Raw genomic sequence first — 19,093 nt, forward strand, 5'->3', positions numbered from 1 at the left:
TTTTAATGCCATGACACACTTTGAGTTATTATGTAAAACCCTTCCTCCACAAAAGACTGAAGGGCCCAGCTTTTCAGCTAGCGCTTGATTTTAAGCAGCTGGGGCCATGTCGAAGTGGAAGGCACCCTGTGGAGCAGCCCACGGTTTTGGATGGCACACCACTGCCTTCGGTTCTGGAGTGGGGCTCTGTGATTGGCACCCAACGGGCTTCAGCTGTTGTCAGAAGGCAGAGATGCCCACTGAAATGCCTCGATCTTCCAAACAACACATTCTTCTTCCACATCAGAGAGCGACCGAATGAGAGGACGAGAAGAGTGTGTACAACAGATAAAGACATTGCTGGAGATATAGACACAGCAAGTCTGAATGGTTGACTTAAGAAAGGTTGAAAACGCACATCGCAGATCTACTTACCTGTTCACACCTCGGTTTATTTCAGCTTGCCAACGATGTGTGATTGCAGCCTTAGTTAATGCAGAGTTAGACACACAGCCTGATATCAAATTAACTGCTCAAGTCAGGCATTTTATGAGACATTATTCATTTCAATGTTCTGCCTCTTGTTCAGTGTGACAAGATGGTGGAATTAAAAAGTGAGAAAGAAAGAGCCAGAAAGAAAAAGTCCTCGCTCTGACTGATCCCATAGCCCCAATTAGATGAACAGAGTTGATAATACAGTAATGGAGACCCGCAGATTCAAGTCTAGCCATTTCAGGTCCTCCCATTAAACCTTCCAATGTAGTTAACATTGATTCCGGCTTGGCGCTGGGGAGAGTATGGACTTCATAAAGGAAGACAATAGCTCTTGAATTGGGCTCAGCTTTGACATAATTGCCTCATAATTGCGTAGCAGTGATTTGCATTCACTTTCTGGCCCTTCCCATCAACCAATTAGATCCGCTTGTTGATTTATGTGTGTGCTGATGGGAGCTGATGGCTTTTGTCATGGTTCATATTGATGAGCGCTAAATACCTCAAGGTTTTTTTATTTTTTTTTATCATCTTTATGAGGGTGCAGGAGGAGAACAGGTTAATAGAACTACAGGAACCGGATTGAATGGTAATTTAGAAACAAGCATTCATGTGGTGATAAGGTTCGTTTCTTTCACAAATATTTGTTTAGTTGTAAAATTTCTTGATTATGAATATATTCAATATATAAACAGTGCAAAGTTTTGTTTTTTTAAAAGCCCTATTTAGTAGTATAGTGGACAGTATTTTGGAAGACGTGGGTTCGATCCCCCGACTTGAAATTTTCTTCTTGGCGGACAGTTGTGGCCTAAAATTTAGAGAGTCGGACTTGTAACCTGAATGTTGTGTGTTCGAGTCTCAGTACCGGCAGGAAAATGTAGGTGGGTGAAGTGAATGAACAGCACTTTATTCTACTCTCATTACCCACAACTGAGCAAGGCACCTAACCCCCAATCGCTCCCTGGGCGCCACAGCCAAAAATGGCTGCCCACTCCCCCGGGGGTGTGTTCGCGGTGTGTGTACGTTCAATACTCACTGCTGTGTGTGCACATATTCTGAGTATGTAACTTGTCATCTCACTTATTTGTACAGGACTAGTTTTCACTGACAGCAAAAACTAGACTTCTTTGTGATTCAATGCCAAATCCTTAACACCCACGACAATATTTTCCAGATCAGTATGAAGTAATTGTGTCTCAATTTTAACTCAAATGTCTCGGAATCCTGTTCAAATACTGCTACAGTTATTTTTTTCTTCTTCATCTGAGCAAAGATGCACAGTGCTGCTGTGATTCATTTTGACAGGATTTACAGTCATTGATTTAACTGAGCTCGAATGAAAAGACAAAAGAAGCTCTTCAGCTTTTTGAAGCAAATGTTTTATTTTTTATTTATTTTTTTACATTTATTAGACATTACTTTAGACCTTACAGGTAAAAGAAAAGTTAGCTTGAGCTATTTTACATGCTCATTTATTGTATATGTTCATATACTGAATATATATTCAACAAAATAATGTTATAAAATTAAAATGTGCAATTAATTGTGCCCTCTGACATTTATGTAGAGCCCATTAGGTATGCATTTGGGAGCTTTTCTTAGTAAATATTGATATGCTACAGTTTAAAAGTTTGTTGTAAATGTTTAATGTTTTAGAAATAAGTCTCTTGTACTCACCAAGGCTGCATTTATTTAATAAAAAAAACAGTAGAAACAGTAATATTGTGAAATACTATTACACCATTTTCTATTTTAATATATATTTAAAAATGCGTTTTAATTCCTGTTCGTTTTCAGCTGCATTACTCCAATCTTTAACTCCTTACCCGTCAAAGATCGTATACGGCCCCAGATTACTGATGTCAACATTCAATGCAAGTTAAAACATCATACTCTAACTTAATCTGGAAAAACTTGGTATAAATATAAAGTTAAAAACCTTGTCACATGATCCAACAGAGATCATTCTGATAGGCTATTTTGTGCTCAAGAAACGCAGACAGTTGCCTTATAATTTTTGTAGAAACAGTGACATTATATTAATGATTGTTTGATAAATAAAATTGCATGTATGTCCCTTTTAATCAATTTAATGCATCCTTGTTGAATAAAAATCAGAATTTCTTTATACAAAAATACTTATATACCCCAAACTTTTGAATGGCAGTGTTTTAATTAATGTGATTGATTGCCAAATGATGCCATTTTTCATGCCTACGACTAACAAGCTGACAAGTACAACAAACAAATGACAAGAACAGCACTTATCTGATAACTAACAGGTTTTTTAAACGTAATCTCAATTCGAAGTTGCCCTTCATAAAGCTGAGCATGAGTGCTCTCGTCTGGGTGCTTGTCTTTCTGTATGTGTGTGAGAGAAAGAGGTTGTACATGTCAGCGTGTGCGCACGCATGGTCGGCGCACACTCGACTGTGTGTCTGTGTGTGTGTGTGTGTGTATCTGCGATCACGGAGGTCGTATAACTTGGTGTAACCGAACAGTGAAGTGGAACCGCTCGCTCTGACTAGCGGTGTCACGAGAGAGCTCCGCTATGCGCTTCAGCATGTGTAATTAATCATTAGAGGTGTACTGCTTAACCGCCGCCTAATACTATCTCTCTCCCCTTGCAGATACCCACTTCTCCCTTAATTACTTATAATTGCCTTTTACTCATTCACTCTAAGATGCTAATATTCCTATTTGAGGGTGTTCGGCACCCCCCTCCCCAACAGGTTTTTTTTTTTTTTTTTGTCTACTGGATTTATTCTGTACAGTGCGGGATGCTCGTAAAGGATGATCGCAGAGGTTAGCGTCAGTGATAGAGGCCATTAACTTCAGGAGATAGAAATGACTTAGCTTCATGTCACTCTCTGGTCACTGTGACTTTGAGAGGCTCCGGCTCCATTTTGCGGGCCACTTTTGCACATTCAGATGAGATGGAAGGAAAATGAAATAGATGAGCGGCGCCGCTGAACTGAGATATCAGCCCCTTTCCGGATACCTTTGAGCCGCTGTTCATTCCAGAGGCCGCATCTATGAGAGGAGGCGAGCAGATATGTCAAGGATTGACTAGGATTACAGTTCATCTGCCAAGAACGGCATTCTTATTTTAGATGCAGTACAATATAAAACTTGACTGTGCTGGGAGAATCATAACAGCCTCTTAGAAGTGTAGTTTTGCTCTTCTGTATTTCCTTTCTGCCTTGAAGTCCCATTAAAAATGTTTCTTCTCTCGCTCGGCTTACAGAGATCGATTAAAGGGTTAGTTCCCCAAAAAATGAAAATTCTGTCATTAATTACTCACCCGTATGTCATTCGACACCCGTAGAACCTCCGTTCATCTTCGTAACACAAATGAAGATATTTTTGTTGAAATCCGATGTCTCAGAAAGGCCTTCATTGGCACCAATGTCATTTCCTCTCTCAAGACCCATAAAGGCACTAAAGACGTCGTTACAAAGCCCATCTCACTACAGCGGCTCTACAATCATTTTATGAAGATGATCATTTTTTGTTTGGCTGTTCGGTTTAATGACAAATGTCTATGCAAGTGGTGTCGGTGTACAGATAAAACCTTAAGGATATAGTTGGAACCAAACCATAGAATCCTGCCCATTTGTCTCCATTAAAACTCATTGGTTTTAAATTGTTTTTGGCAGGCACTACAGTGATGACCATGACGGCTTACGACGCAGACGATCCCAACACGGACAACGCTGTGCTGCGCTACATTATCATGCGACAGCTGCCCGACAAACCTTCACCCAATATGTTCTACATCGACCCGGAAAGAGGCGACATTGTCACCGTGATATCACCACACCAGCTCGATAGAGAGGTAAGCGCTGAGTTCCTCTTTTTGATTGTTGGATGGACATGGGCTATATTGATGAAGTAATAACAGATTGCTGAATAACATGCTGTACGTTGTTGTATGATGTTTTCAATCAATGGCATACCGTAAATCTTGGGGCCTCCACATGTACCATGAGACAGGGTCCTCTCCACAGCTAAATCTGGCAATTAGATGTTTTAGTAATGAATATTATCTACATACATTTTTTTTTAGCTCAAACTTGACTTGACTTTTGACCCCATTTTGAAGTTGTACTCTATTGTGAATGTACTCTGCCTTTGTTTGCAAAAAGTGAGAAGTCACACCAAGGCAAATAACTTCTGCATTGTCAATATTTGGTTGCTGATCACCATTATAAAACATTTTTATAGTAACACCTGTATAAAATCTAGTAATCATGGCATTTATTTGAGATGATTTTTTTATATGGAGCAGTTTGGTAGCCTATTCACTGGATAGCTGACTAGCCAATTTATGCCATAGGCTGCTAGCTAAATGAAGTAGATTGCGATCTAATTATTTAGTTATTCTAATGCTTCTTTTGTTTTACAAAATTTCTTATCTTGACCTTGATATCTGCATTTCAAAGCCATCTCAACCGTAATCTTCTTTCGAGAGCAATGAGCCATCCTTAAAACGTTATTAGTAAAAGCAACCACTCAATTATTTCTTTTACCTACACTTTAATTCACGTATTGTGTGTGTCAGGAGTGCTTCAGTGACATGTATGACAGGCTACACCACAATTTAAAAGCAGCAAACTTTAATGCCGTAACTCCAGGCTGGCACAGTAACTTCTAAACAATGGCTAAACAATAGCAGAGTACCGTAATTCAATTTGAGCTTTCCAAAACAAAGGCAAAGAGCGGTAACTGGTGTTACGGTCTACTGCCTTCGTTTCTCTTGGACTTTTGGAAGTTACTGTTAAGACAACCCATTATGTTCTCGGAAAACAACGGAATTGATTTAAGATGCTTATGCACATGATAAAGGTTTGATTTAACTTTCACCGAATCGGTCAGCAGAACTTGGAACTTATCTTCCTCACTGCAAAAAAATGCTTTTCTTACTTAGTATTTTCTTATACTATAATATTTTTGTCTTATTTCTATTCAAAATTTCTAGAAATTCTCACATTTAGAAACATTTACTAGACAAGTAAAAAATAATAATAATAATTTAGCAAAATAATCTGCCAGTGCAAGCAAAATAATCTTAAAACAAGAACATTATTTTGCTAAGCAAAAACTCTCTTAATTTTAAGTAAATTTTTTCCCAAAACATCAATATTTTTACTTAAGAAAGCACTTCCTTTAGAAAGTTCTTTGCTCTTTTCTCAAAGAAAAGCTTAAAGGGATAGTTCACCCTGAAATTAAATGTAAAGCCATCTTTTACTCACCCTGCTGTTGATTTAATACCCTATGTCCCTCTATCCCTTTCGGACCTCAAAAGTAGTAATTTTAAAAATATTTTTGCACGCGCTCCTTCCTATTATGGCAGTGGATAGCGACAATACAACAATTATACAAAAGTAGGAGGCAATGATACAGTGAGATGCCCGCCATATATGGAAAGTGTCTAGGAGGCATACTATAAGGTTTTGCGAGAAATAAACTATTATTCAGTCAAAACACTGAGCTCAGCCGTTACTCTGTGCGTGTTCCTGTAATGACTCGTATGAACCGTCTGCATGCGCGACATTCATGCTCACGCACTGTTGCCCTGGCACCCAAGATAAACACACACTCACAACCCAAAATCAGGCTCAAAAGAAAGAAAAAAACACCACTCTCGTCTTTTCTATAAGGTATATGATAAGAAATAATACAATACTACTAATAAAACCTCCTGAAGTGAATATTGTGTACCGGTTGTCATGACAACAGTGCGTAAGCATGAGCGGCGCGAATGCTGACGGTTCATACGAGTCATTACAGGAATGTGCACAGAGTAACGGCTGAGCTCAGTGTTTTAAATGAATAATAGTGTATTTCTTTCAAAACCTTATAGTATGCCTCCTGGATACTTTCCATATATGGCGGGCATCTCGCTGTATCATTGCTTCATACTTTTGTATATTTTTTTTATTGTTTTACCATGGTCACTATCCACTGCCATAATAGGAAGGAGTGTGTGCAGAACTATTTAAAATTACTGCTTTTGAGGTCCGAAAGGGATAGAAGGACATAGGGTAAATCAACAGCAGGGTGAGTAAAAGATGGCTTTAATTTAATTTCAGGGTGAACTATCCCTTTAACTCCAAGTCTCCCAGATTCACGGCCAAAGCCAATTCGAAAGACCGCTGTTCGCCAGCTTTTTTGTTTACAAGTAGCAAGCGGAACCTCAGCAACTCTGCCGTCATTATGTTAAGCCCGCCCACCGACTCTATACACGATGTCATTGGCCTGACCAGAGTTTGGTTTTTCCAGTTTACAATGCAACAGAGAGTTGCTAGACTACCCTGTCTGCAAATTAGATTGGTTGCCTCTAGGGTGCGTCTAGATTTCTAGGCTAAGCGATGTTAGCACTGGATTCAAATCCTTCAGCAAGTATTTGCAAACATAAAGGAGGAGAAAAGCTATTTCACCAATCTTTACACTGCTGCTCTGGCATGTCAGTCAGCACAGGTCTGATATTCAATATTATACGAACAGTAAATTTATAAAATGTACACCAAATGTTTTAAATATACCTATTTGAATGTTTTACATGACATGCTGTCCCCTTAAAGCTTCATGAGAAGAACCTCTAACAGGAGGGCATAGAATGGAGGCTTTCTGTTCAAACCAAGCTGTGCAAATAAACAAGCGTAACACCAGCAAACATAAGGGGCAAATCTGTGGGGAAAAACAATAACTGCGGTGTGTTTTAATGTTTAACTATCCTCAAGACACCTTTGGAGCAAGTATATTAGAGCAGTTTCTTCCGCATTTTAAAGCAGGGTTTTTAATGTTGTTAAGAGACAGGCGGTTGGATGAATGCAGGGAAGATGCCACGGTGTCTTGAGGACAGGGGGTGTTAGCGGTGCATGCTAATGAGCAACTGGAGGCAGCGTTTCCAAGCTCCTAAGCAGAGCGAGACAACAGCATGATTGCTTTTTCTGCGGGGTGACGAATGAAGGAACATCAATTCGGCCCGCTGCTGGAAGAGGAATATTAGCTGTTGTCAGACATTTAGAGCATGCTTTAATTGAGGTTATACACACTTATCCACCAACATCGGCTGTGTCCGACAAGGCCAGTAGAAAACCCCTCAGCTGGAACAGAGCGAAGCCATCATTAAACGCATGTTTGTATGCAGTCGAGAGCACGTTTGATAGTCGAGTTGACATCATAATTGAAATGTTACATGAAAGGTGTCTGATTGTAGCCGTTTATTCTGATTTCTTTATAGCGAAACTCTGGATGTTGACAAACTCCGCTAACTTTCACTGTCACCGCTACGTCTTACTGACACCATGTTTCCTCTGCATGATTCCCGTGAGTCTGCGCTTCGTCGCAGTTGATCTCATATGTGTGACAGATGTTTTACACAAAGAGCTCCAGGGGATTTTAGGTGTTTTAAGGAGACAGGTGTGTGACGGACGTGCTGTGTGTGCCATTTCCTGCTATAATTACAAGTAAAGGAGTTTCTTTGCCAGAAATGTAATGGTATTTATAAAGTTTGCACGTCTGCACCATGCAGCTTGAAAATGAATGAGGAATTGTAAAATCTATTGTGTCTATGAATTCTCTCAAGCTATAAAAAAAACTAGTCAAGATATGCACATTTATTCCTCCCCACTGTGTTCTTTCCTCCGTTTTTTTCCCTGGAAGCTGTGGTGGAAGGTAAATTCTGGCAGCTTAAGGTTGAGATTAGAGTCGCTTTTAGACTTTGTGTGGCTGCGTTTATATCAGTCAGCAGAGAGGGAGAGAGAACAGGAAGTCTGGACTGAGAATAGCAGATCAATTCTCTGAGAGTGATTAGTAGTGCACTTATGTGTCAGTTGATTAGCTTAAAACAACTTGTATCGGGAATGACCGGTAAGCCCCACACCTCAAATGCAGATGATCCAATGGCAGTTGAGTATAAATTGCACAGGGACTGGAACATCTTTGTTTCAGCTGCATAGAGAAACATTGAAAGATCAGAAGTTCTCATCGGTTTGGATGGTGTTAATGCTACAAAAATAGTTAAACATTGTACCTGGGGTACTGAGAGGATTTTCTGGGTGTCATACTATCATTATGATACAATTAGTTAGTGAGTAAGTGTCACAAGCTAGTGAGTCCATGCTAACGTACAACGCTAAATAGGTCTTCTACCAATTGGTCAATTGAGTTCTTATGAACAAAAATGGCAGCAAATCTTTGAATGCTAAAAAAGCATGATAAGATACATACCATATACCATCGGGGCCGGCACCAAGAGGAGGGGGGGCATTTGCGGGCCATAACCCCCCTCAAATGAGCAGACATAACAAGTTAGTGTTTTGTGGCAGCACTATCAATGCCAAAATGAATCTGCAGCAGTCAGTTGATACAGCTCTGTAAGTTGTTTATTATTGTAAAATAATGTGTTTCAAGACATGAGGTAATTTAACGCCCTCTCTCATGACGCTTTGCAGACTCTGCTCTGGCGTTCATGTGTTTTGGAGGAGGCGTGGCTTTGGAGAGCACTCTGAAGGGAGGGTGGTATCTTACGCTTTCAAACTAACTTTCTATAGAGTGGTGCAGGTATGACATCCCCAAACGCGGCCAACACGCGGATAGAACTTAGCATTTTAGCCCTTCTGGTTCCATTGTCCCAAAGTCAATGTTTTTTTTGTTTTGTTTAAATAGTTGAAATAAGGTTTGTGGTAAACACAAGCTCAAGACACTTTCACATTTTATTCTACGACATAAAATGCATGTTTTTTTAAAAGCTGGTATGTGTTTAATTGTATTTCATTTTATTGAAACATCTGCCTAGAGCATAGCCTATGGAAATGAAGTATAATTGGGGTTTTAAGTAAGAGTTTTTATTATGGTTTTATATTATAGTTTTATGGTTATACTTTCTTTTCTATTTTCTAGTTTTGTTCTGATTGTGATAAAGTGTGGCATATCTTTGTTTTTTGTATTGTTTTTGTTTTTTATCAAGTGTTTACCGCAAAATATGGTACCATCACATTGTAATGAAGACTTTCCGAACTCGTAACTTCCCTGGGAACCTTGAAGGCAGCACACAGCATAAATATCTTGATGTTCCACATACAAGAATTGGACAGGTTGATCTGATTAAAGCATAATTACTCACATATAACTGTTCTGCAATAATGTCAGTTTGGCTAGTTCAGCTAATGGCTTGTCGACAACTTGCAAAAGCATCAGGAAGAGAGTTTTCTCAGTGCACGCATTTCTCTTGACAGGTCAAAAGTGCCTGTTCTTTCCGCTATCTTTCAGATCACCTTGCGTGACTAATAATGTTTGTAGCTTGGAGTTGTAAGCTTCTCGTACAGTACCTGGTGTTCCTAATGTAAAATTAATCACAGCAATGTGTGCTGAAATAGGAACATCACAACTTGGTTCAATTACATTCTGCAATCTTATGTCATAATAGTAGCCATCAACTATGCGGAATATAATTTATAATTAAAAGGAAACCAACAGCTCCTATATAACCCCAGATCCAGTTCTCAAATCATCATCTGTTCATGTGCAGCAGACCTTCTTTCGAAAAGATGCAAAGGATGATCACATGCACCTGTCGTGGATTTATCTTGTCCTCTGATTTGATTGGTTCAGAAGCTTGCAGCACTGATCCTACACACATTGCCTGTTGTCGAGGAATACCCAGTAATGTAAATGATCACACAGTGTTTCTGCTACACCACCTTTTCATCATTAAAGGGGCTGTGTGTCGATGTCTGCATGCGGTTATGTGTGTGTGAGCACTTACTTTTGAATGTACTTAAAAATGAAATGTTATGGACAGTATCATTCATTATTTTATATTTTATTATATTTGTGTTAATGTAATTCATTTAATATTTTTAATCTGTAATTGTTAATTTGTAATAAATGTGTTTTATTTGTATTTAATTCTTTAATAATAATTTATTTAATTGTATTCATTATTTGTTAGTATTTTTATTGTATTATTTGTAGTAGTATTTTTATTTGATTTAGTATTTGTTAATGTATTTTTTAAAATATATTTTATTGTTTTAATCAAAGAAAATCACAAATAAGTGGTACTTCTTTAGGACACTGAACATCATATCATGCGTTTCTTATCATTAAAGTTGTCTGAGTTTCATATCATAGTTCTGACATTCTTTTTGAAGTTTAGTTTTCAGTTTAATTTAGACAGACTGACAGATTGCAGACTCGCTTTGGGGGGTGTTCGCCGTAGGACCTCCTCGAACTAATATCCGTGGTCAGTCCGCTATCGTTGTCTACCCACAGTGCATCTGCTCCTTTTCCTGGCAGTCAGAGACCTGCCACTAAATCTGACAGCCGATTGACAGGCAGAGGAGCCCCACCTTTGTTTCATAAGCCCAAATGACACAGTAGCAAAATAGACATCTTAAAATCAATACCCAGTGACAGGCTTCTGGCAGTGCTCTTATGGAGTATGTCTAATCATTATAGTCCTGCTTCTGATGGCCAGTCTGTGGTCAGATAAGAGCTCTGTTTCCGAATTCTAGTGAACTGCCTTGCTGTCAACTTTCCTACATAGAGTTTGACATTAGCATGCTGTTAAGGTAATGATGCTGGTAAGAATAAAAATACGTATCACATACAAATATTGAATAAAAGAGTACATTTATATTGTTAATATGTTTAGGTATTTATAGCCATCTATTGCCATATGTAGGTTGCCAGATATTTTCCCAACCATCCCATTACATGACTTGGGACTCACACACACATGCATTCACACCTATAGACAATTGTGAATATTCAGTTAACATATACTGCATATTTTTGGATTTTGGGGGAAACCAGAGCACCCGGAGGAAACCCACACATGCGCAGGGAGGACATGCAAAATCCACATAATATACATAAGGAATAATTGAGGGTCATTGAATTATTATAAAACATTATGTTTTTCAATAATTCAACGTCCCGGAGTAAATTATTCCGCTTATTTTATGGTTCCCACACCTCAAAACATTGCTCATGTTGTACTTCATGACATTTGTCACGTTTTGGCCTTAAACGCTCTTGTGTCTAGGTCTAGCATCTAAACCAAAGCCCCTCTTGCTAATTCCAAAATGTAATTTTAGAGCAAATAACAGAGGCTTGAGCCACTGATGGAAGACTATCAGTTATCAAAGAGAGAGCATACGTGAATTGCCTGAGTAAAGTGAGTCTATCTCAACAGTATTCGGCAGCAGTGTCTACTAATATGAGAAATAAGAAATGTCAGCGTTTAAGTTGTTAAACTTTTGTACTGATAAAATCATCAGAGCAGCGCTGACAACACGTTTCGGTGCAAGTGTGTGTCCGTACGTATGTGTATTAGAAAGAAAGTATTTGCATATCATATACATAATAAAACGTAATTGTGTGGCAAAAAACATGGAAATAATTTGTTGTTTTTGTCCTATTATTTAGTATATTTATTTGCGTGGTCAGTGTCATTGTGGGTTTTGGTTCTGTTATTGTTGTCGGCTATAAAGACATTTGAAATAACAAAAAATCAGTCAGTGTCTAGTGATATGGAACTGTAATGCAGTCAAGACGTGCCTTGATCTACTTTTCATTGGTTCATCAACCAATAAGATCCAAGCATTCAACAGTCACTACTATATAGTATTATATTATATAAAATAATAATTACAGATGTTAAATATTTGTACATTTCAAATGTTTCACATTTGGCAGAAACTTTTATCCAAAGTTACGTACAATCATCTGTCTCATTTATTTATTTATTTTTTGGTAAAAATCCAGAACATTTTTTTTTTTTATGATTGGTAGGGGTAGGGGTAGTGTAAGGGGATAGAATATAATGTTTGTATAGTATAAAAATCATTATGTCTATGGAAATCCCCATAAAACATGTAAACCGTGTGTGTGTGTGTGTGTGTGTGTGTGTGTGTGTGTGTGTGTGTTGTGAAATATCAGGACACAAATATATATAATATTGATACGTATAATGACGGGTATTACACAGGTATTACTAGAAGAGGGGGAAATATGAGGACATTACCCATGTCATCACTTTTCAAAATGCTTATAAATCAAATGGAGGAATTTTTTTGTTTTGTTTTTTGTTTTTTGTTTTTTGAGAAAGTAAAAATGCAGAATGTGACCTGTGACGGGCAGGTTTAGGGGCAGGGGCAGTGTAGGGGGATAGAAAATTTCCGTTTGTTTTTTGTTGAGAAAGTAAAAATGCAGAATGTGACCTGTGACGGGCAGGTTTAGGGGCAGGGGCAGTGTAGGGGGATAGAAAATACAGTTTGTACGGTATAAATACCATTCTGCCCGTGTGTGTGTGTGTGTGTGTGTGTGTGTGTGTGTGTGTGTGTGTGTGTGTGTGTGTGTGTGTGTCTTTGTACAGAAACAAGATACTATTGCCTCTCAATGGCACATTTAACAGCAATTGTGTGAATATTGTTTCAAGCTCTCACAACCATTTTAATATCACATCATCTATTTATAAATTGCAGAGTTTACTATCAAAGTGTGAATTTTAAAGCTTGCTGGTTTTGTAATAGTATAAAAAATGCAGTGCAATTATTACGGACAATTGCGATTAAAGGTCCATTTTACAAGCTTCATCAAATAAAAAATGAACTGCATATAAACACATCTGCGTGCATTCCTTGCACGGGCACATGCACAGACACACAATGGACATCCAATTACTGAGAGGTCGTCCCTTACAGCCAGGGCCCAAACGACCGTTCAAATTACAGCTCCGGCCTCCCCTCCGAGCTCGCCCGCAAAATAGGCTTTTCAGACATGCTTTTTGGACTTCTTTTTAATCTGATCTCTCTCGCATAATTGAATGTCAGTCGCCATATGAAGATTCTTCCCCGCTCTCAATTAATGAATCATTGTGTTTGGCAGGACGGCTAGACAAAACAGACAGCAAAATATTTACTCCTGCAGGTGGTTCCTGACTTATTATGTTATTTCATCTAAATGCAAATATTACAGTGAACAGAGGAGGGGTGTGGGCGTCAATTGAAAACACTGCATTATTGCATTATTTGATGTGCACTTCAGTGCATAAAAGATATAAACTGTCATTTATTCAGTCATTATTATGTAAAGATTGAGTTTAGTTGGGTAGGAAATAGACTTGAGAGTGAGTTTTTGCAGGACGGAGAATACTGTAGGATTGCCACATGATTGTTATTAAATGGCTTTTATTCAGCAAATTTCCCCTCTGTTTTTTATTTAAATCTTAAAATTAATTTTTACCTGGGGCTTTATTATTGATATCCAAAATATAGTACTTGCATCAGAAATCAAACAGCTGAATTATTTCAGTAGGTGTGAGAAGATTTTCACTATATCTGCCATTCAAACTTTTTTTTTGTGGCTATTTGGTCCCAATGCTGGGAGGCTCTGTCAGAAACATTTGTCATTTTCATTGTGACACATTGTCATTAGACACATGATACCAGTCACCAAACGTCAGTGCTGGGCCTTTGATGGTATACTCGTGAAAACTTCACCCATTCCATCAAGTCCAGGGGTCTGTAGAATAAGAGAAACTCAATCTTATGATAGACACTAAACTTTGTCAATTTCTATAAATACACTAGAGAAAGGTGTAATTTTTCTCTCTCTCTCCTTCGGTCTTTCCGTCTGTCATCTTGCTAAAAGTCTACTGTGGCCATGTTTTTGCCAAAAAATATGGATTAAACATTAAGACAATGTTTTACAGGTTAATATGGTGACACTTTCCGGGTTCAATTCTCACGTTTAACTAGTTGCTTATTAGCATGCATATTTCTACAATTTTGCCTGTTTATTAGTACTTATAAAGCACATAATAATGCCTAATTCTGCATGAAATTTTCCAGCCTACTCTTCTCCACAGCAATAAAAAATGGCCTCGCCCCCCTTATTTAATATTCTCAGAGGAGGGGTTTATGTAAATATTGAACCCGCTGATGTCAGCAAGCCTGGAGGAAAAGGCTTGTAGTTCCCAACCGGCCATTTGCTGTAGTCTTTAGAACTTGATTTCCCTAAAAGCAAAATCTCCCTTTGCTTTAAACTTTGAGCGTTGTAACTGCAGATGTTGTTTATGCTCAAACAGCAACTTTACAGACTAGCTAAAGTTAGAAAAGCAAAATCGTGTTTTACCACCCCTTTAAATTATGTTATTCCCTTAAAGGGTTACTTCAGTGATTAGCATATGGCTTTCTATCAGTAGAAACCCTGGAGTATATCCGAATGATCGTGCTCCCCTCTCTCATATCCCCCTGAGACGAGAGATTTATGCATTGTATTTCTGGAAAAATTACTCCGGTGACGCAAATATCGTAGATTTGCGTCATCTGTAAAATGTTTGGCCAGACGCTAAAGACTACAGCCAGTAGAGGGAGCTATTTCCGCATGTTTTCAACTCGCACATGGGGGATTGGGTCGCACTCACAGCTCAGCTGGGCTCAGACATTCATGGAAACGGTGAGACCGGCGGAGCAAAGTGAGTATTTTATCCTCTCAAGTTAATTCCTATGAAAGTTAATCTTCCAAAAGCATGAACTGAAAACGCGCCAGACTGAACACGCGCTGAGAACTACTGCCGCGAGCGTGGACACGTTTAACTCAGCTCTTCCTCAGCGGCTAAATCACAATATATTGAACACACACCTTCAGTTTTTATTTGTAGTGTTTGTTCTCTAACTGAACTGATTTTATGAAGATGAACGCGGTGGTGGGAAAGTAATCGTGATTCAGAAGGGTGGCTTTGGGAATGGCCTCACAGGGCACAGGGCATCGAAAAATGACGCTAAAAGGGTACCCTGTGCATTAAAAAGTGATGTTGAGGGGTCCTGATCAAGTGTATATATTTGACAAGTTGGGTGTGAGAACGTGCTGTGTAAAACTGAAGCAAATGTCTAGACGGTTATGTCTGTGTGCTGTGAGAGTCACCCTAACCTGCCTCTTTGTAGCATCTGAACAAACAAAGCATTCACATTCACATCTACATGGTTTAACCAGAGAGCTACTTGACAAGCCAGAAATTTCAGTTGTGGTCCTGAAGTGCATAAAACAGGTGGAGTCCATCTTGAGTGATTAAAAAAGGCACCCTTTCTCCTCTATCATGCCTCTGTCTACTTGCATTAGCGCGGAAATGAGATTCCACTAATTAATTAGATCTCCAAGTGCTAAAGATGAAGATTACATCCCAATGAAGGTTAGGAGTGTCAATCACGTTTTTTTTTTCACTAGCTGTGGATTCCTGGAGATAAATTGAGCCCCATGGGAATGGTGAGCAGAAGAAAAAAAAAGGTCAGGCAGTTAATCCTTCTCCGTTATTAATTGAGCCTCGTTGATCTACTCAGTCAATAAAGGTGTGGAACATCAGAAACAGAAAGATAATGTAAGATGAGTACTGTTTAAATTTGTGGAGAACTTAGAGACAAATAACAGTAGCAGAGTGGGATGTATTAAACGGATGGATAGTTCGCCTATATTTTTAAACTTTTTTTTTTACACGAGTCATCCTTGCATCCTCACTGTAAACCTTAATGCTCAAAATAATTAATCGGTTTGAGCAGAGCCAACTCAAAGTGTTTAATATTTAGTAGGATCTATTGACAGAATTGCAATATAATATACATAACTATATTTTCAGTGGTGTATAACGACCTTAGATTATGAACCATTATATTTTTTATTACCTTAGAATGAGCCATTTCTATCTCCATACACTGCAGGTGCCCTTACAGTGAAGTCGCCATTTTGTAGCGTCATGTTTCTACAGTAGCCCTAAACAGACAAAAAAGTTCTACAGAGCGTTAGCTACTCTCTGCTGTCCCAGACGACGACATCTTTGTCCTGTGTCAGCCACCATAGCTTCTCTATGTGCTTCGAAAGGGAGAGGTGCAGTTGCAATTCGCAACCTCACCACTAAATTCCACAAAAATGTACACTGTGCACCTTTAAATGTTTTATATTGCTGTACTCATTCAGCAAATGTTATGCTAATGCTATGAAATTAATGTTACCAATTAGCAAGATGTCATTAATTGAATTAGCTAAAGCTAATCATGTTTCCACTACTAGATTACATTATATTTTTAAGTTAAACGTACGAATTGGAGGCAACTGGGGAAAAAAATGGAGGCAACTGATTGCCTAAATTTTTTGAGTTTTGCCAACTTATGTGGGTTTACAAGCAGGAGCGGTTTTAGGATTTCACCCTATAAGGGGGGCTTAGCCCTCACTGCTGATAACACTACTGACTGTTATGGCTGTGTACTGCAGAATGTCGATAGCACAAATATAAAGGTTAGCACAAATGTGCTCATAGCCGAATTAAATTAGTTTAAATAAACCTAAAGCTACAAAATGTACAGTCTTTGTTTTATTGTTTAGGTTACTTTTAATCCTTTCACTTTCTTTAAACAATGACATATTTCTTTTCTTTTTTCATTAATACTTTTTTTCTGAAGTACCAAAATTAGTTTGAGAAGCGTGATGTATTAAATTGTTAACTTTAAATTAAATTTCACTAGCATTGACGTATTCAATTGTAGTATTGTACGAACACAGTATAGTCTATTAAAAACACTTGTAGTACACTTGAACCTGTGTATGAAAATAAAGTGTTTATAATATGTGTTCAAGTGTACTTACAGTTGAGTACACTTAGATGTTCTTAAAGGAGAAGTTCACTTTCAAATTAAAACCAGCCCATGACTTATTCACCCTCAAGCCATCCTAGATGAAGGAAGTCATATACACCTAGGATGGTTTAAGGGGAAATCATGAGCTGGTTTTAATTTGAAAGTGAACTTCTCCTTTATGATTATCTTAAGACGTACTAAAGAAGAATTTTAGCATATAAAATAGCCCTCAAAACTAGTGCTTGAAAAAAGCAGGGGTTTTCAAACTGGGGTCCGGGGACCCAGGGGTCCTCCAGAAGGTTCTAAGGGGTCCCCAGAAATATTTTAGATAACTAAAAGATGAAGCAAAAATGGATAGTATACTGAACAATCTAAGTGTTTAATTTCTAAATGTTTCTCACCTTGTTTGCCACATACATACCTTCCAGAATTGAGTGAAAGGTGCTTATACAAGTAATATTTAATTGAGCACCTCCTTCAGGTTTAAACGTCCAAAATTAAGTATATCCCATTTAGATTTGGAAACAATGTTGTATTTAAAATGTCACACTATTTATCTAACAGTTTAAATGTTTTTTTCATACATAAAAATACATAGATGGATTTAAGGGGGTCCCCCATAAAGGTGCATCATATTTGAGGGTCCTTGGCAACGTTAAGTTTGAAAACCCCTGACGTAGTACATTATTGTAGTGTTTTCTACTCTTTTCACCTGAGATCTCATTATTATCATACTGTTGTTAGCTAGGTAAATGAAATTTAAATCGATTGCTTTGGTTTGAACAAGCATTGCTGAAATAAACTGGATGATGATTAACTACAGTACGAACTGAGAACTCATTCTCACCATTTATTACCTCATTTCAGTAAATCACATCCACAATTTAACTAAATAAATACGAATTCTTAACTAGTGGCTAGTTTGCCCATAGCAAACGTATATTTTGCCCGCATATCATGTGCTGGGCTCCATACTATGGAAAATTAATTTGGGAAGGACATTGTATACATTTAATGCATTAATTCAGGCTAATCAATAAAAAAATAAAAACACAGAAAATGCCTTCTATAACGTCCTATGTACTGTGCAGGGATGTGATTTTTCCGGATTAATCCGGAATTCCGGATTTTCCGACCTGAAAATGTGACCTACGTAAATCATGCAGATCTGTAAAAAAAAAAAAAAATGGCGGGGGCGGGGGGGATTGGTGGGTTGACCGTCATCTCACAGCCGTCACCATGGTAACCCGGGTCGAAACCACGATCGCGGGATGGGCAACAAGGACTGTATCGTGACAAGAACATCACCGGATCGGATGATCTGGGTATACTATTGCTTGTGTCTATATATAACCTATAAGTTACTAATTTGACTTTGTTGTCGATTGATTAGATGATCGATTTTGATTGATTTTCCACTATGGCAGGATGTTTAAGCTGCATTTAACATTAACTTGACAGCTAACATTACTTGTATTTGCTAGCACTAGCTATATATGCAAACAGCGCGCTTTTCGGCGCCCCCCGCTTTTTTCACGTCAGTTTGGGTGACAAAGTCATCTGAAGCCATTCCATAGCTTAACCCTTAAATGCATGACTGTTTCGCCAAACATTCTTACATATTGGGGACCCGGTTCTATATTTAACATGGATAACGTTAGACCTCTACCTGTCGCGATAATATATACAACTCCTGATGTTAGAGTAACAGCTACAGAAGAATAAAATAAAACGTATTTCGTTACCTTTTGGAGCTTGGAAGGGTTCAGTTTGAGCAGATGTTTAATACCATCATCATCTGTCCTCGTCAGAGTTCGTTTACCAGTATATTCAGCATCTGCCTCATATTCGCGATCTCACGCATATTCTCCAAACTCATTTTCAACGTCTTCAAAATCAATATTTTGCTCACTGACAGCTTCTTGACCACATCCATCATCAAGAGACAGTGACACTAACATATGATTGTGTTTAGTACT

At 38.2% G+C, this 19,093-nt stretch overlaps 1 protein-coding gene across 1 annotated transcript in view; it reads left to right on the forward strand.

Moving 5' to 3' along the window:
- Positions 1-19,093, forward strand: part of cdh13 (cadherin 13, H-cadherin (heart)) — a 486,341-nt gene that overhangs the window by 335,100 nt on the left and 132,148 nt on the right. Inside the window, exon 7 of the mRNA XM_067420253.1 lies at positions 4,131-4,309. Within this exon, the coding sequence (XP_067276354.1) occupies positions 4,131-4,309 (179 nt within the window). The remainder of the gene's footprint in view (positions 1-4,130; positions 4,310-19,093) is intronic.

The sequence above is a fragment of the Pseudorasbora parva genome, chromosome 16 (assembly GCF_024679245.1).
Source record: "Pseudorasbora parva isolate DD20220531a chromosome 16, ASM2467924v1, whole genome shotgun sequence".
Classification (NCBI taxonomy): Eukaryota; Metazoa; Chordata; class Actinopteri; order Cypriniformes; family Gobionidae; genus Pseudorasbora; species Pseudorasbora parva.